This window comes from Chaetodon auriga, chromosome 3 (assembly GCF_051107435.1).
Source record: "Chaetodon auriga isolate fChaAug3 chromosome 3, fChaAug3.hap1, whole genome shotgun sequence".
NCBI classification, from domain to species: Eukaryota; Metazoa; Chordata; class Actinopteri; order Chaetodontiformes; family Chaetodontidae; genus Chaetodon; species Chaetodon auriga.
Window position 1 is genome coordinate 29190903 of NC_135076.1, and position 20000 is coordinate 29210902.

At 45.7% G+C, this 20000-nt stretch overlaps 1 protein-coding gene across 3 annotated transcripts in view; it reads right to left on the bottom strand.

Moving 5' to 3' along the window:
* pde4dip (phosphodiesterase 4D interacting protein) overlaps positions 1–15523 on the bottom strand; it is an 85944-nt gene extending 70421 nt beyond the window's left edge. The window contains exons 1-3 of one of the 3 annotated variants that reach the window (XM_076726766.1): positions 15247–15523; positions 3493–3545; positions 562–629 (exon numbers count right to left, since the gene is read on the bottom strand). In XM_076726766.1, the coding sequence (XP_076582881.1) occupies positions 562–629; positions 3493–3499 (75 nt within the window). In that variant the 5' untranslated portion in view covers positions 3500–3545; positions 15247–15523. Of the gene's footprint in view, positions 1–561; positions 630–3492; positions 3546–6471; positions 6492–6940; positions 7336–15246 lie in introns of those variants that run through there. The other 2 variants (XM_076726765.1, XM_076726767.1) reach the window with 2 other exon arrangements.
* Between the last annotated feature and the right edge of the window lie 4477 nt (positions 15524–20000).

Sequence of the window (20000 nt, forward strand, 5' to 3'; positions counted from 1 at the left end):
TCAACAGATCACCATGATGAAGAGCGGCCGTCTGGGTCCTTTACAGCAGATCACACTGACACTCCAGACATGATATGAATATTACAGGACGTCACTGAAATCCCTACAGGAAGCGTTAAATGATGCTGTGATGCAGATTAGTTTTAACACAGAGCTCGTCAGCTGTAAAACACATCGTTCTGTTTAAACACAGACCTCTAAATGTGCCCTGTGCAGCTGCATGATGTGGAAATATGGATATTAGAGAGGATAATGGCAGATACTTGATTTACAATGATCTGGATCAGGACCAGAAAAAAACCTGGAGTTGCAGCATCCTTATTATCCATGTGTGCACATAATGAGAGAAACAGTCCCACAGCATGTGGACGGTCTGCAGGAGACGAGGACACTCTCTGACTCATGCCGAGCTTCAGTTGCCACATCATCTTTCCAAACACGCCTAGTCATTACCACAGAGCAGAGACAAGCCCGGACAGCGCGACACACAGCGCTACGCTAACATTACTGGAGCCTCCTCATGGAGCTCTTTGGCTGTGTCTTGTCTCAAGGTGTTCTTACCTGTTCAAACTCTCTGAGGCTGTGCATCTGTACCGGTGGGCCTTTGCCGGTCTCATCACACGAGAAATCTGCACACACAGAAAAAGAAAGACGTGAACACATCAAACCAAACAAACCTTTAACAGCAAACGGGTGGAGCAATGAAGAAAGACCAAGTGGGCAGTGAGAGCGTCTTTCTCAACAGCCTCCTGTGTCGTTTAAGACGTCTGTGAGCTTTTGTTATTGGTTCTTCTTCTGCTTTATTTGGTTTCCAGCATTTTCCAGACTGGGACATTTCAGAAATGTCATTAAAAAGGCACCAGCAGAACTGTCTGTGTCATTTTTACTTATGCTTGGTATGAGGGTGAAGTAAGAGACTGTGGGTCAGACAGCCATGGAAAAATACTCTTATTTGACTTCTTCTAAGTTTTGATGAACATGAGATAAAAGTTTTTACACTAAGAGAAAATCCGGGTCCTCCTGAAGCCAGCAGAGACCGTTCAACGGCTCACTGTGATCCTCCATTTCCTTAATCGTTCTTCATGTTGTTCGCTGACAGTAAGAGGACACTGTCTGATGAGTGGGGGGGGGGACTGTGTGCTGAGACTGTACCTGACCTCTGACCTTTGACTATTGAAAAGCTTGATGCAAGAGACTCAGCACACGTCAGTGGACTCAGTAACACACTGTGTTGTTAATCCTGGACCCAAAAAGCAGCAGCGCCTCGCACCGTCTTCATCAGCAGGTGACAGGTTTCCATCGTTCTCAGCACTTTGAGGACTTCAGGCTGATGGACGGACTTTGACGGCTCATTCTGAACTTCCTTGCTGATGAAGACAGCATGATGTGGTTGAAAGCTCTCAAACAACCCAATAAGAGATCCTTGAGAGGAGACTGCTCTGTCAACATTTTCATTTAATGGAGGATCAGCAGCGTTTTCAGAAAACCACACGCAGGCCGGCTTTGTCCAGTAGGCTGTTTTTAATGCAAATAAATGCATCTCATCTGTTCAAAAATCCTCATAAATTCTGACTACCTACATTAAAATTGTTCCACTGTTAGTGAGAATCATGAGTCTAACGGAGCAGAGCTGAAATCTAAACGCCTCGGGGCTTTCTGAGCAGCATCTCTGAGACACCCCGATCAACCCTCGCCTCATTATAACCCTATTAAACCTGGATATATGGGCCGTGTCCACACACACACACACACACACACACACACACACACACACACACACACACACACACACACACACACACACACACAGGACCAACATGGTATATTCCTGTCCAGCTGAAACACTTCCAGAGGTCTTAAGACGTCTCAAAGCCAAACTTATCCTCTCTAAAAGGCCGGGAGCGTTCCCAGAAAACTCCACACAGGAGGGATTTGTACAATAGTTCGTGTTTTATTCCTCTTAAAGCGGGGCCAAGTGAGTTTGCAGCAGAGTAGAGGTGGGGGTGGTGGAGTGCCAGATCCCGGGGGGTGTAATCAAGACGGCTTTGGCAGAGCCCCGATTTCTGACGGTTCCTTAAAATTGCGGCACATTAAATATTATTAAAAAGCTGCTCTGTAACGTAAAGGTGGAAGGTATTCTGGATGGAGGCCTGGATGTTAACGGCTGCGGTGCCTGGAGGAGGCCAGAGCGCAGCGTATTACACAACGCTGATATGAGTGACGCACCGGCACAACCACGCAGACACACACAAAGATGCTGTGTTACAGCGCTCATGAGGACCCTCACTGAGATGCTGGGTTCCCTTTGTCCAAACCCAAATCCAGAGCAAACTACACCTGAATGTCCAGCCTACGTTTAGGAAACGTGAGACTTTCTCCCTCTGAAACATCCTCTGTGTTCCTCTGCTGAAACAAACAAGACACAACACGCTGATCCTTGAGCTTTACAGATGTTGGTAGGTGGATTTTTCCAGGCTAGCTGTTTCCACCTGCTTACAGTCTTTATGCTAAGCTAGGCTAACCATCATGACTCCAGCCCTGTACTGCAGCACAGACATGTGACTGATATCCATGTTCTCAACTCAGAAACAAAGCAAATAAGCACATTTTCCAAAATGTGCAAGTGAAGGTCAAAGCAGCACAGATCAGATGATCAGAATCAGATTCATGAACAGTGGAAATGTGTGTGGGAAACTGATAATATGTCAGATGAAAATGGCCCAAATCACATTTTACAAAATCACATTGAAAAACCACCTGTTGTACAGGAGGGAAAACACTAGCACTGCTTATTTTACAGCTCCTGCAGTCTCCTACTCATTTCCTAGAAAGGGACTGATCTGAAACTGTTCATTCTTAAAAAGGTTCCTCAAAAGGGCTGTTTAATTATGCACTAATTAAGAGACACTTCTAATCAATTGATTCCAGTTAACCCCTCAGTCTTTCAGCAGGTTAAATGAACAAGACAACACATTAAATTTGCAATAAAACACATTAACTTTGGTTCAAACAGATCGATCAGCTTTAAAGATTCAGAGGTTTTACAGGCTTTTGAAGGAAATCAATGTAAACTGCAAGTAACTCTAAAGGAACTACACAACCTGTAAAGTTAACATTAAGATCCTGTTTTCCCTGCAGTGCTGTTTAAACGCAGCCACGGTCGTCAAACACCCAAAATGTGAAGTAGGACACACACACACACACACACACACACACACACACACACACACACACACACCTTTTAAAAGGGTGGTGGCTGTCACTAACGCACACTCAGTCATTCATTGACTTACTGTGGCAACACACTGTTGCTCCTACAAATTGCTAATTAGTCAGCACAGACGCTCGTAATGACGTGTTTTACTGTTTTTCCTGGAAAATAAACCAATGAAGTCTACTCAGTACCACAAATAAGACAAAGATCACCTTGATTACAAATGAGAGAGTTCAGAAACCTTTAGAAATGAAGATAAAACCAGGATGTTGACTTACCCATCATAGGTCCGATGCTCTTGGGCCTCGGCCGCTTCTCTGCACCGCAGTGCCTGAAACAAGAGACAGCTGTCAGCCCAGTTCCCTCAGACTCAACACTGTCCCATGTGTCTTCACCAGCAGCCAAACCGCTCCATATCCCTGCACTGAAACCTGTTTTTCCAGATTTATGGTAATTAACTGTTTTCCCATCTAAAACCTACCTGCTGCTGCTCTGTCTGCCTCACACGTCACTGAAAATGAGATAAAGTCTCCAAAGCACAGAGGGTCAAAAATAGTCCAGGATGAGCCGAGCTGAAGGGGGGAGCTTCCCACTGACATGTCAGAGACAGCAGACACACTCACACACTGGTGATGGAAACTGAGTCAGCGCATGCTTTAAGTCACACCGCCATCACTCACCAGCCGAGAAACAGTAAACAAAGAGCAGAGTGGAAGAATCCATGAAGTCCTTCCACCAGCGGGTCCAGACTTCACTACAAATCAAACCTTCAGGGGCTTTGAGGAGGATTCATGACGTATAGAGTCACAATAAGTGTTCATTTACATGATAAAGAGACCTCATTGATTGGTAAAGTGAAGCTTTGTGGGGTTTCTGTAACACATTCTCACCTAAAAGAGTAAAAAAAAGGCTTCCGGCTCCACTGCAGCACCGTCTCAATGTGGCTTAAAGTTGGTCAGTAAGGAGGATTTTTAGGATCAGAGGAACGTGGGCTGGATTTCTCCCCATTAGCACATCCTCAGAGTCTTTCATGAATAATCAATGAGCGAGATTAAGTCAGAGCAGATCTCGTAAAGACCTCTTATTGAGTAAAGTGAAGATCAGGCAGACGAGGAAGCTTCACGTCAGGGTGAGAACGTAATGAGCTGCAACTCATTGTCTGTGAATAACACAGGACTCAAAGGCTTTAGTGCAACGAGCGTATTCACTGATTTAACAGCATCTGACCACCTAGGTGTGCGTGTGTGTGTGCGTGTGTGTGTGTGTGTGTGCGTGTGTGCGTGTGCGTGTGTGTGTGTGTGTGTGCGCGTGTGTGTGCGCGTGTGCGTGTGTGCGTGTGTGTGTGTGTGTGTGCGCGTGTGTGTGCGCGTGTGCGTGTGTGTGTGTGTGCGTGTGTGTGTGTGTGTGCGCGTGTGTGTGCGCGTGTGCGTGTGTGTGTGTGTGTGCGTGTGTGTGTGTGTGTGTGCGTGTGTGCGTGTGTGCGTGTGTGTGTGTGCGTGTGTGTGTGTGTGCGTGTGTGTGTGTGCGTGTGTGTGTGTGTGTGCGTGTGTGTGTGTGTGTGTGCGTGTGTGCGTGTGTGCGTGTGTGTGTGTGCGTGTGTGTGTGTGTGTGTGCGCGTGTGTGTGCGCGTGTGCGTGTGTGTGTGTGTGTGCGTGTGTGTGTGTGTGTGTGCGTGTGTGCGTGTGTGCGTGTGTGTGTGTGCGTGTGTGTGTGCGTGTGTGCGTGTGTGCGTGTGTGCGTGTGCGTGTGTGTGTGTGCGTGCGTGTGCGTGTGTGTGTGCACTCAGTGAGGACAGCTGGAGGAGCTGAGAGCTGCAGGAGATGTGACCAAATGTGTGACAATAGAAGCTGAGCAGACGACAGTAAACACCTCCAACGGCCTCCAGCAGCTGCGAGGCTGCAGACCAGCAGCATGAGAGCAACATTTGTGCTCTCCCGTGTCGTTACTCATCACCAGACCTCCACAGATCAGCTCCCTGTTAACTAACACTTCAACAAACTGATGCAACGAACGCTAATCTGAGAGAAACCTCACCACTCCCATGAAACTCAACAGCAGCAGTTGAACTAACCTCTTGAACCCTGAATTTCCCCTCAAACGTCGTCAGCAGCACTAAAGTTCATCCCTGAAGCGAATGTAATATCCAGATCAGGTTGTTAGTAGATTTAGAATTCAATCAGTGGTATTGATCACGTAGAAATACTGAACAACTGTTGGTTACAGCTGCTAAAACAGAAAGATTTGCTTGATTCTGTAAACGTCTTCGGGTCTGTCAGCTGTTCAAACAACTTGCGCCGGAGGCTGAAGGAAGCATAGCTGCACGTTTAACGCTGAGAGCTGCACCCGAACGCACCGCAAAGAACAAAAAACAGCAGCGAGAGGTGAGTGAAACAGTTTCAGCGCACGTTCAGACCAACAAATGAAAATAAAAAGCAGCAGAAAGCTTTGCTCTGATCTGCACCCACATCCAGGTCTTCAGATGAAGAGAAGGTGAAGACACCGACAGACGCACAGAGCAGCCAATGAGGCGGCTTTCTCTCCCTCACTGTGCCGTCATGACGGACAAAGAGTGAAGACCATGAACCGTAACGTTCTTGGATCGCGTCCCGCCGGGAACCTTTGTTTCATCTCTCTGCTTGTTTCCTGTTGATTCTCATGAAGGCATAAAATAAAATACTCTAAAAATACTTATGAGTCAATCAAGCAGCCAAAAGTTCCTCATGATCAACAACCAACCGTCAACGTTACTGTAGTCCAACGAGATCCCCTTGACCTCCGAACACTTTCAGTCACTGTTTGTGGTTATTGTTTAGAGACAACACAAAAAAGTTCTGATTACATCGAATTTTTAAATTTAATGTGGTCAATATTTTCCTGTCCCAGCTACATGATTTCATATGTTAAATGGCTGCAACTTTACATCCAAAGCAAATATTCTGGATATTTGGTTCCTCATTTTAACTCCTTGAACCTCGCTGAGCAGCCGTGTGGGTCAGTCATCAAAACTCAAGCTGTTCAGGTGAACTTTGATGAAAAGAATATTTTAAACTGTCATAAAGATCAAAAGTTTCCAAAGATATCAAAGATGAACTTCAGGAAAATGTGAATAAAAGACGTTTTTTCTAGAATATTTCCATCTGACTGAAGCCATATAAAACATGGAGTCTGGAGTTTGAATATTTCCTTCAGTGTGGACGTCACACGCAGAACAAACAGTACGACACTGTCAGACGGTGCTGAGTGAGATGAACCGTTACCCTGCACTGAGGAGGACAGATGTTCAGCAGGTGAAGACATTTCAGCACCTAAACTTCTTCAAACTTCTGTGTCTTCGTCAGCATAACAGACTGACTGCTGTGTCTGGCAGCTTGAAGAGGTCAAATGACAGTGATGAACACAGATAATTCAGGCTTTTACTTTGAAATGACTGAAATTAGCTCAGCCAATAGCAGCCAGCCATCCAGGAACACCACTTGTGGGAGCTGAGACCTCGTTATGTAACACTGGCACAAAGGTCCTCTTTGCTGTCTAAAGTAAAGAAGACTTTTTTCCACTTCATTCATCTGCATTCAGTGCAGAGGAGCAGCTTTTCTTTTCACCGTGAATGCACAGTCACACACGCAAACAGAAGCACACACAAAACCACAGCTGACAAACCACACACACACTCAGCAAACCGACCCCCATGACTCATCACAACAGCTGGTATCATCCAAAAAGTCTTACCTTCCTCTATAAAGATATCCGCTCATTTTTCAGCTGCACGAAGAAAAAACACACAAACACGCTTCAGACTCCAGCTGCTCCAACAGCCGCGCTCCCGGCGCCTCCTCAGCCGTCAGGTGAGCTCAGTCCGACCGCCTCCACGGACCTCAACACATCCGATTATCTCAACGCAAGAGGAGCTGCAGCACGCAGTCACACAGAACAGCAGCCGAAGGAGCAGAGGGTAGTGAGCTGCGAGGAATCTTCCAGCCAGCAGTTTCTGAGTCCTCAGACCCAGAGCGGAGTGACCACAGTCAGGCTGTTTGGCCACGAGGCTCCCGGAGGAGCGAGCCAAGCACCCAGGCAGTCATTTGACGTGGCAGAGAGCAGCAGAGGGAGAGGAGGTAAACACCAGTGAGGAGCAAAGGTACACAGAGTGCGCCTGGTTCAGCATGAAAGAGCGATCTGTTTCAGCATGCTCCCAAACAGACGCTTCACTAGGTGTGTGTGTGTGTGTGTGTGTGTGTGTGTGTGTGTGTGTCAGCATGTGTACAAACCACACCAACGTCTTCCTGCCATTGCCTGTAAAACAGTCACTGAACTGTCAATCAACTATTTGCCTCTGGTATTTTTTTGGAGGGTGGAGGACAAGAAGGGCACCCACATGTGTGTGTTTTTGTGTGTGTTTTAAAGTGTGTGTGTGTGTTTATGCACCCCCCCCCCCCCTGCAGGTGTGTGTGACATGTTGGAACAGGCTTCCAGCAGGTAAAACCAGGTATGAATCCAGACACTAATCTCCTCCAACTCAAAACACACATCGAACTGCTTTACATTTCTGGCTACAGGTCACACACACACACACACACACACACACACACACACACCTGAGGATCTTTCTTATGAAACCACATTAAGTGAGTCTGTTATCAGTCTGTAGAACAGCAGCTCAAACACAAACGGTGCAGCTGTATTGACCAGATTCAAACAGACAAGCAGCACATTGAGGCTGGTGGGGGGGGTGGGGGGGGTTCAGGATCAAAGACAGCAGGCGGCGGGCCCGGACTCAGCGGCAGAGGTCTGGATCAACATCCATGAAATTCCACTGAACAGGAGGGTGTGGTCTTCTGGAGGGTGCGTGTCTGTGCACCTCCTGGAAAAAACTCCTCATGTGAGCTGTTTTCTCTGTTTGTTTGACCTCACTGGAGGTTTACAGGAACTCGTCATTACCATAAATTATCACATGGCGCCTTTCTTTACCTCAGCTGAACAGAGGAACAGACTAGAGACGGACCTCTTCTCGTTCTGACCTTTCTTGACCATCTCAATCGACTGCTGCTCTTTCCTTCACAGTCTCTTTCAAAATAAAACACTTCCAGCTGTTCAGGCTATGTAATCCCTTCAATTGGCTGGAGGGCCTTTATTTTGAAACATTCACAGGAACTGGAGTTTGATTACACATCAGCTTACTGTGCCAGTGAAGGAGATGATGTCTCATTGTTTATTTGTGCCACATCACGTCACATCATCACATGTACGCTGATTCATAACTGTGCTGAGCTCTGTGACACATTATTAACAAGCTGTTTTTACAGCTGTCAAAGAATTTGCTATTTACATTTTGAAAATTTCCATAGTTTTTAGGTTGATTTACTCATAACAGACAGCCTGTAGTTAAGTTGAGTGTGCTGTCAGAATTCACCCACAGAGTCTCGCTGCAGGCAGAGAATCATCACAGTGAACATCTTTGTTTCTTTAATTTAAAGCTGTGTCAGAGCTGTGTGCTGATGCTGAAACATGTTCCTTCCTGGTGTGTTTGAGGAAGCTCAGCTCTCAGGGTGGACTCTCTAACAAGGACCTTTTTCATCCCAGTCATGTCAAACTTTCTAATCATGGTGGTCAGCAGCGTCCAAACTGCAGTAAAACTTAAACGAACAAGCAGGACTTGAACAAGACGAACGACGAGTGGAACTTTCTGTTCTCTGCAGTGTGTTCAGTGAACTGCTGAGCACAAACACCTGCAGCACAGGGGAGGAAGCTTTTGCTAAATATATTCCAGATTTTGGACTCGGCCCCTGCCTTTCCCTGTCCTCCCCTGTCTGTCTCCTGACCAGAGCGGAGTATCCTCACATACCTGCCTCACATTCCTCACATGCCGCCGGTTCACTCAGCAGCGCTGAGGCGGCTGCAGCCCCGCAGGCTGAGCGGGGAGGAGACGGACCATCCGAGGACGGACGGGGGGGTTTCTGCGCTGAGCCAAACACGTTATGCAATCAGCCCAAACAACAGCCCTTCACTCCGTGTGATTTACTGCTCAGCTCACTGCGAGGATTCGACGCCTAGTATTCATTTTTATCTTTATGTATATTTATATTATGATAACTCAGAACCTGGAAGACCTGATCCCCGAAACAGGATCACAAGGCAAATGTGAGAGATGATGAGAAGCTTCATAAAACAGGAAGGAAAAAACATTTCTGCTACAGAAGGTCTGTTTATGATCGCTCACATTTCTCAAATTTTGTTTTTTCAATGTGTGAAAAACTTGGTGGTTTTAATGTTTAAACAAATAGAACAAACTGAGAGGGGTTGACAAGGTTGACAAGCCAGAAAATGTAGAAAAGGTGCATTAATTAAGAGCTCTGAGGCAGATTCCTATTGGCTCTTTGCTTCACCTGCTTTGAACTTATTAATTTTAGCTGAAGTGTCTGCGAAGCCTTCAGACGACCTGCTCCTATAGGCTGTGTCTTCTGCTATTTGCAGACAGATCTGATCAGATTTCATCCACTCATGATGTCAGTCAGGCTCTTTTAATCCATCTGGATCTGGTTTTATGTTCAGAAATAAATCTGCAGCATTTCTTCGCCGTTTGTTTTTGCCTTCAGGTTCGTCATCATTTCTATCCTAATGAGACAAGTTGACTCGTCCTCTTCGCCGAAGCCTTGATGGATGAATTTTATTATTATTACTTTGCTAAATGGTGAGCTATTTATTACGGCGATGTTCTTCTTCTTCTGTGATGTCATTTTACTGAACTCTAATTGCACGTTGCCCCTCAGCACCTCACGGCCGCCGCTGAACTCTGGATGTCAGATTACTGTTCAGCTGTTCTGCCACAGAAACAACTCGGTCACATTAAATAAGTCACATTTTTGGCTGCGTTGTTGGTGTGCAAACGTAAAAAGTATGTGATGATGAATTTGGTCCCAGCAGGTCAGAGGATTCGATTCTCAGTCAGACAACGTGTCCTCTAACGATCTGATCTGGATCAGACCGGGTCAGCTCAGGAGTCAGAATCAGTCCAGCTGCTGTGACAGCTTGATGTTCTGATGCGCTGCTTCGTCTTAAAGTGAGAATGTTGTTATTTTGAGGTGGCAGGCCGTCCAATCAGCTCTCTGAATGAGTGAAGGAGGGCGGGACTTACAGTCAGAGAGAAAAACAAATGGAGACAGACATGAAATGAGGGAGAAGAGGTGGAGGCTGCTGACAGTAACTCACATCCTGTAATTATCCTGGTCACACCTTTCCTCCACCCTTCGTTCCTCCGTCTCACCTTCTGTGCTAACGCTCCTCCCTCACCGACCTCCTCCTTCTCCTTCTCTGTTTAGGCAACAGGCACCAAACACTGAAGCTCCATCAGCGAAAGCAAAAACCTTCAGACTGAATATAACAAAGCTGCACTTCCAGTAACATCAGACAGAGACACATCACACTGAAAATAATATTCATACTCGACAGAACCTCAGCTGCAGGCCGAGCCAGCATGAAACCTCATGAAATGTAGCTGACACAAGAAACCATCACGCACAGACACTGACATCTAACCAGTACATACACAGCACACCAGAACCCCGTTTTCAGAGACAACCTGAACCGACAGGTGCTGTGAGCAGACAGAGTTCGAGGATGGATGAAGCCGACTATTGAGGGACAGTTCAAACATGGAGCTCACCTCCAAAACATGGCTGCTTGTTGAAACTCAGGGTCTCATTTTCCAGTCCTGCATGTGAGAAATACAGAAGACGTGATTCAAAGAGTTGAGCTTCAGAAGTTTGAAGGAGCTTAGACGAATAACTACAGTAATATTACTGCTGAGTTCTAGTACTTGATTACTGATTGATTGTATTTGTCAGCTGCTAAATTCAATCTCTGAGTTCCTCCTGACTGGCGGGAGGCGTCAGGACGTAAACTCACCGAATCTGCAGCAAAATCTGCCGAAAACGTCTGAATTTTTCAAACTTCCAAACCCAGAAATCCTGAGATCACTCTCATGATTACCAACCTGGCTGTTCTCTGATCAGCTAATACTCGACAGGGGACGAGTCTATTGTTGGCGAGTCCGGCGTTCTGGACGGAGCGAATCTGTCGGTCTCAGATTTCAGCACAACGTTTTGATTCTGGTGATGGAGAAGATTTGAGTAACCGCACCCGACATCAGAAACTCATTTGAGTAATTGAAGTAAATCTACAACATCTGACATACATGTAATGGAGGGAAAATGTCTGCCGCAGCTACGTTTTGTGGTTCCGGCTGATAAAGACAGGTGCTTTTTACATAATCTGGCCTGGAGCAACTTCATGTGATTCAGTATTCAGCCTGAGATTTAGAGGTATTTTCTCAACCTTTCCTCACCGCCATCTGTGCAGAATGAGGCGCAGACCTCGGATCAGATCCAGGGCCCGTCTACCTTCGCTCTGTTGGGAGGGATGTAACTGTCTAATTAACTCGGCCGTTTCTGTACAAGCTGTCAATGAGCGTCTTTCAGACTGCGCCGCGTGTTTTCGGGGCCAAGAGCCTGTCGGAGCGAGCTGGACCGACCGAGCGCGTTTCAACAGCGCCGCCAAAAACAGCCAGAGGACGTCATGCTGGTGTGATGCTCATCTATCAGGAAAGAATCTGCATCCAAACGCAAACACGTACAGTAATCTGTGATCGGCTGAGCTGTTTCAGGGGACGTTCTTCCTGTCCTGCAGATGTTTTCACTGAAATCCAGTCAACAGTCAAAAGCATTTATTATTAATAAGCGTCACGTCAACCCCCATCCGGGCTCAGATTACCACTTACAATGATCAATAAGGCAGTGTGATGTTTTGGCTCACACAGTAACAGAAACCTCTTAACAGCGACAGAATATTCAAACGCTTTACTGCAATAAAAGCAGAAATACAGCTCTGGAAAAATACTCTTTTACAAGTCAAATTTTCCTTTTTGAATATATTTTCCTTTTAGACAAACCTGCGACTTTCTCCAAAAACAAGGTTTTGCCAGGAAGCTTGAAACTTGAAGGATGTTTTTCATATTTCATGAAATAGAATAAAACTACCTGAAGGACCTGCTGTAAAGAACAGTGAGGTGTACTTTCACTGGCCGGTGAAAACCTTGTATCTCCAGTTTGGAGGATTTCAGATCAGTTTAAACCTCTTAATGTTCTGATTTCCCACCAGCGGGTACAAACATTTCTAGTTTATTTTCCTCCCGTCTGTTGACACAAATACAACCTTTACGTTCATGCTGATGTTACGCAGTTAGAAAGAAAAGATTCCCGTGAATCCACAATCACAACAGGAGGCTCAGTAAACGCCAACAGCAAACAACCGTTTTTAAAAATCAGGGAACACTGAAGAAACTCACCGCCGACGTCTCTCAGTCACCCACAGATCGAAAACACTCCGACACAAACAGTCTGGAAACATCCACACAGGTCCAAAAGATCCAGAGCAGTGAAGATATTTGGTCCAAAACATGAAAATAATCCACAGAAACATGTTTTCTCCGCTTGTCTTCAGTCTTTTCCAGGTTACTGGAATCATATACAGATGGGCGCCATCTTGTTTCAGCTACTCTGTAGAGTCTCAGGTTTGAAATGACCAATCACAACCCAGCATATGAAGCCAAGCAACCAGAGAAGCCAATAACAGGCTGAGTTGAACGAAGGCCCGCCTTGTCTTCTTCCATGTGAAATCCCAGCCAATAACAGCCATCTTTAAGATGACTGACATTTGGAATAGCCAATGAAAGTCAGTTCTGTGAGGTTTTACCCCTCCAGCACCTCAAAGCAAGATTTCAGTGATAATATCCAATTTGAAGTGATAACTGTAGTAAATAGCCTCAATATAAATATATATAGCCACAAATAGAGGTATGAGCACCTTAAATATTAATATACATGCCCAAAATTTAGATTTCATGAATATAATTATATATATTTATGTAAACACATATTTGGTGAATTGGCTTGTTTTGGAGAAAGTAATGGAAATGGAAAACATTAGAGACAATATGAAAATGTTTAGTTTCTGTGGTATTGTCCTAAGTTTTCATTGAACTTGGACCAGAGTGAGGCTTCATGCTGTGGTCCCAGTGTTTTTCCAGATCATAATTCCCACACAGAGTCATCTGCAAGCATCTAAAAAAAAACCTACATCAGTGTTCAGACTTGAATTACTCAACAGCAGCACTTACAGTGATTCTGATTGCTGGGGATAAAAGTTAAGTGTTACCTTTCAGAAGGGACTAAATCCACACATGCTGGTCTATGATGACTGAAAATCTAAAAAAAAAAAAAAAAAAAAAAAAAAACTGGACTGGAGTGCAGTGCAGTGTGAAGTCTGGTTACATATTTCCAGTCTGGTTAGTGGTCTGAGGACAGAGCAGGCTCCATTTCATGTGACGTATTAATCAGTGAGCGACGATCACCTGGAGGTAACACGGTGATGTTTACCTGAACGGCCCATTAAACGTGTGCATAACTGATTATGGGATGCAGAAAGACTGAGGCCAGTAAGGAGCAGTGGAAGTGCCAACGCAGGGGGCCCCGGTCAAAAACACAAAAGAGTTCAATTCAACAGCATCATCTGGCAAAACGAGAGCAAGAGCACATCATTCCGACATCACTGTGTAACTTATGTTCACCTCACAGCCGTCACAACAGGTAAAACAGCCGCCACCATGATGACAGCCGTAAGCTCCTGAGTGAGGACATCACAGAGTGAAGCGTTTCATGTCTGACAAGACTTCAAAGTCACAGATCTGTGTCTCAAAGTGGACTTCCTGGATCAGACATCATTTTTTCACCTCTGTCTGAAGCAGCACGAGGCCTCCACACCTCCTGCATTGTTTTAACATGGGACTCCTTTCAGTCTGAACACCTGCCAAACCTGAACTGCCAAAACAAAAGAAACAAATATCGTCTCAAACGTCCTCTTTAATGTGAACACACAGAGCCTGATGAAGGAAACCTGGGTTAACAAAGAAAACTGATAACCGCATCATCTCTGAGTGGAGGTTCAGGATTGGTCGAGGCAGCTCACACAAAGGAAGTCTGGCTTTGTCCAACCTGCTTCATAGTACACCTCCCTGCTGTGTCCTCTGATCTGAGATCTGTCTGATGATCTGAGGACGCTGCTGCTCAGAGCTGTGCCTTTTATTGTCCAGGTACTATAATGGGATTTGCACACAGCCACAACCTTATTGTAATACTTAAAATCTCCTAGAATGATGCAAATATGTGGATTTAAAGGACCGTGCCAGTATTTTATCTACTGCTGACATATCCCAAAGCAGATTTATGAACGTGCTTCCCCATCTGCACAGAAAGGAGGGTCACACTCGGTTTGATAAGCTCACTCAGTCATCTGTCTGGCAATACACAGAACGTTTCCAGCCATCCGACCTTCATCAGGAACACAATATCTCCTGCAGGGTTCCAGGTAAGTAAACACTGATGAAGGCCTGATGGCTGGAAACGTTTGTTTATTACCAGACAGATGACTGAGTGAACTTATTAAACAACGCTTTGCTGAGTGTGACCCCCTCCTCTTCACCGATAACACAGCAGCTGCTCATCATGCAGCTGCCTATGAGCCTTCATTCATTCATGCAGCTTGAAAATCAATGTGAAGAGATTTGAAACCTGCTTTAGACGGCTGATCCATCCAAAAACCAACAAACAAACAAACAGTTCTGACCCTTTTAAACACAAACAAACAGCTCCTCATTCTGGGCGTCACACAGCTCAGAAATCAATAAATCAATACTGAACAGGAAGCAGTTATTGACTCAGAGGACAGGCGCCTCCTGCAGAGCCATCAGACATCTGTCACCCACTGACAGCACCGACGCTCTGGGTCCTGGTCTACAGTGAACCACAGCAGTGTGCCTGCAGGGCGAGTTCATGCTGGAACCACAAACACTGAGCAGGTCTGCAGCAGCACGGGCCCAGAAATCACCGTCATTTGATTAAAGTTGCTGGTTTGAAATCAAAGCTGTCATCACTCTGATCGATGCCATCGACTCACATCACTCGCGCCACAGTGATGATGCTGATTACCTCTCAGGTCCTGGCTAGTGTCGAGTGTCGCGGTGACAGCAGCGGTCCTCTCTCCATCCTCTAATCACGTCGACGGGATCCTCCACGTACATCACCGGATCACCGGATCACCGTGATGAACCATCCGTCATCCAGCCGCTCAGAGTCCGCATCCTTCCGCCCAGATGATCACCTCAGTCTGGAGGCAGAGAGATGCTGCTGCTCAGACGCCACCGCCGATGTTCCCGTTTCATCTGATTGGTCGGTGGCAGAGAGGGACCCCCCCGCCGCGACCCAATAAACAGCAGACTGGGTGGATGCTCTCCCTCCTCCCGCCCGGCGGTGCGCTGCGCCCGCACATCAGAAGGGAAGCCTCGTGATGCTGAGGGGAGGCCACGAGCGTGCGAGAGCCTCATCAGTTCAGGAATCACACGTGCCAAAGAGGAGGACCCCCCCCCCCCCCCCCGACCACCACCACCACCACCACCACCAGGTAACTGCGTCACACCAGGTGGACAGACATGATCACTCAGAGCTCCGAGCGCGTGTCCTCAGTGTGGACGTCTCTTTGTGTTTGACCTAAACTACATTTAGACCAACGTGGAAGAATAAAAACATTAAATATCATTAAATTAAATCAAAGTCCTCTTCAAAAAGATTTTCTTAAGCACAGCAAACATGAAGAGGTGAAAGTGTGAAACTTATTGCTCATTGGATGTTTTCATCAGTCAGACAGGTGAGAGTGGGGAGAGCGCTTCACTGTTTACACCTTCTGGTTGGTCAGCTCATGACATTTCTTCTCTTTTCTTCTATTTCATTATTTTTTATTTTAGGTTTATTTTTATCCCCTCACAGCAGATCCACGTCCTCCAAATGTGCTCGAGCTCACTGCTGTTATGTCACCTGGTGGCCAAATGCTGAACGACACCCCTTTGTTATTCTGCTCCACTGTCACTTTTTGTCATGCAATGTGTGTGTGTGTGTGTGTGTGTGTGTGTGTGTGTGTGTGTGTGTGTGTGTGTGTGTGTGTGTCTAATCTGCAGAGAGACGCCCTCACTCATACAGAGAAAACACATTGAGCCCACATGTATCCACACCAATCATCTCATACTCACAACTATTTGAGTAATTAAAGTCTGCACACACACACACACACACACACACACACACACACACACACACACGTCCTCCTGACTTTTGAACCTCTGTGCACATAAACACTGAGAGGATATCACCGCAGAGAAAGAAAGAAATACTTCATTGTTGAAATACTGTCGTTTACTTTCCTTCTGAGATGTTCGCTGATATCAGTCTCAGTCTTTGTGTATGGAGCTGTCAGGAGGCTGTTAGCCTAGCTTAGCATACAGCCTGGAGAGCAGCTAGCCTGACTGTATGGTTACAAAGCTCCCTAATTAACACAAACAGATCTTTTCCTTTAATGTGCTCATGGACAGCAATTTGTAGATTTTGGGAGAGTTATGTGTTGGAACTGTTTCTTGCTGAATCTCATCATCATTTAGCTAAAACACAGCCTCCACACGTGAGGTTGTTGTAAACCCTGAAGGTATTTAAGGGTTTATTTAAGGGGAAATCAGTGGGTATGTGTATATCTGTGAGTACTGTCCCGGACGGGTGTGTGGCGTGTTGATGAGTGACGTTACGTTTACGAATATTTGCTCTGCTTACTCTGCTGTAGAACATGTTCACCCTCTCTTCATTTCCCTGCTGTGTTTGTTTGAATTTGTCATAATTGTGTGTGACATGCAGACTGAAGTCAGGACATTTCGGCTGACTGTTAATATTAGCTCATTCCTGATGTGGAGATCAAAACCTTCATGGCTGGAGGACACGCAGCATCTGTCCGGCCTGCCGCTGATATCTATGACAACCAATACCCTGCTGGCCCACAGGTGGGTCATCATTACAAACACATGTCACACGTCTAAAACTGTATTTTAAAGTGTAGAAGTTCAGCCCCATTAATTTCCACTGTCTGAAATGTAAACAGTGAGCATGTTCAGTGCTTTCTGTTTGTCGAGTCAATCACGGTCATTGTTGAATTATGAGGGTGATTTATTGTTGGTGTTCTTGAAGATGATGACGGTGATGAAGGTGGAATTGGAAGTATGCAGAGTTCCTTTTAAAAAAAATGCTTCTCAAAATGAGAAGACTTTTTAACTAAAGACTCAAACTGTGCCTAAAGCAACAAAGCAAATCACTTCCTGCACTCATTCACATTGAAAACGATCACATGGTCGAGGTCTTCCACCTGCTTCAGTTCTGGCTGTGACCGTCTGTCCACCTTCTGGACAGGCAGAGAGGAACAGGAATCGTTGGAGTGCAGCAGCAGTAAAGCAGTGATGAACAGTGAGGACAGGAGGAAAGTGTCTGGTGTGAGTGACGGACAGGTTGTGGGGCCTCTGGTGGAGGTCTGGTGTATGACAGGGACCTGAAGAAGACAGAGGAAGAGGAAGAAAGGGAGGAGATTACACAAAACAAACCACGTGCTAAATGTTAGCATGTAAACATGCTAAATGTTACTCTCTAAATGTTAATGAACTGTAAATGTGCAGGCTACTTTTGTTGAGGGTCACATGTTAATAATTCGGTCTTTGTGCTAAGCTAGGCTAATGCTACATTCCTGTCATGTCATGCAGCCCAAACACATGACCAATCACGTAAGTGAACCAACCTCCTACTTTTGCCTCCAAGATTTGGGGAATTTCTGACTAAATCAAAGGCTGCAAAGCCAAAACCTCTGGAAGTCACATCAGATTGAAATGCTGGGTCGAAATTTTATTTGATAGAAATGTGCAAAATTTTTGTTCTACTGGAGAAAATGCAGCCGTCATCTTCTGGAGGCCAAGACACACAAAAAACTGCTTTTTGCACAAATATGAAGTGGACTCAACGACCAGCAGCTAAGACAAATTTCCCGAACAAGCCTCGGCCTGTGTGGTGGGTCAGAGTCGAGTTCTGATCAACCGCCGTGTTTTTCTCTCACGTTTGCTTTTCCTTTCGTCCGCACCTCATTTTCTCCCACTCCCCTCATTCCTGCTGTCTCTGTGGAGTTCATGTGTGCAGAGCAGGCGGCGGGAAAAGATCCTCCGCAGCACAATAGTCCAACAACACGCATAATGAGCGCAGAGGGGAAAATAAAGATGAAGAAGAGCCGTTCCTCAGGGGAAGTGAGGCGTCAGCAAGACTTCACGAAGCCGTTCAGACTGATGATGAGTCAAAAGAAAAAGAAAAACAGAACCCCTCACATGTAAAACTGCAGAGCTGAGGGCGAAGTCGTCCAACTGAAAACACTTGCATGATGTTTGATGATAAGTCGCTGGTCATAATGTATAATCATGGCATTGTTTCAGTTCAGATTCAACTCTACGCTCTGCCAAGTTGGTCTCTGTCGTGGAAACTTGTAATTACAGCAGATCAGAACAGACAAATTTTGGAAAGTGCTGCGTCAGAGCGTTTTATGGCTGCTTGGCAGAAGTCGAGGCTCGCTTTAGTTTGTCATGCTGTGTGTGTGCTGGATTCATCTGAGCTTTCCTGTGCTCGTGCAGCAGAGCGTGAACAGAAGGAAGGACCCGCTCTCCACGTCCAGATCGCCGGTTCGGGAAGAACAGGGTGTAACTGAGATCGAGTCCTTCTTCGTCATTTTTCTGGGAATTTGGGGAGTTAGGCAATCTGGGAGGAGTTTACAGCTAAAAGCTTGTGGTGGGTTTCGCACTGGCTCATTAAAATATTTTAAGACTCAACACATTTAAAGCTGACGACGTTTAGTGGATAAAGTATTTAAGTTCAGTTTGAATGAAGCAGAGCTAACACATCATTTGACTGAATGAATTCAAACTCAAAGCACAGAAGCTGATCCTGAACCGTCACCACATCATGGATCTGACCTGGACGTCTCTACATCCCACACCAGAGACCGTCCTTCAGCAGAGACAGTGGTTGCGAACCCCCCATATGCAACCACTTCTTGTCACCTGAATGAAATGTCTCACTTAGGTCACATGACAGCAGCTACACCATCTCCTTGAAGCTTGTTTTTGTCGTTCAGATTTAATCATTTAAAGGTCCAGTGTGAAGGACTTAGTGGCATCTGGTGGTGAGGTTGTGACAAACTGAACACGTCTTCCCTACAGTGGCCTGTTTGTCCCTTCTGGGCTACTGTAGAAGCATGGCAGACATAAAGAGCTCACTCTAAGGTCATGAAAACGATTCTTATTGTCAAGTGATTAAACACTGATGAAAACTTTGAATATGATAGATTCCATTGATGCCAATAGATCCTCATAAATGCTGCACACTGGTCCTTTAATAATAAGCAGATTCACAGTTAAACTAAAAGATAATGTAAGAAAAGTCCAGACTTTTTGGATTCTGTTGTTTTGGGTCCCTTTGACTCATGACGTCAGTATTTCCAAAGTCCTGCCTAAGAACATAATCATCAAACACTAAAAATCATCTACATGTGAAATCATGAGAAGAAAGTTTCTTTTTGTTTTTATGTCAGTCACAAAAGCTCATTAATTCCACGACACGAGTCTCTAACGCTGATCATGTCCACACACACGTGCACTCAGCTGATATGTTCCAACCTGGCTCCTGATCCGGTCCAGAATCCAGCCGAGGCTCATAGCTCAGAATTTATGAGCACAGATACAGAAGGAGCGTCTCTGAAGCAGCACTGTAATCGCTAATCAAAGTGAAAACAGCCTCGGAGTGAGCTGCGATGGCAGGAGGCGATTACTGGACCTGGAAAAACA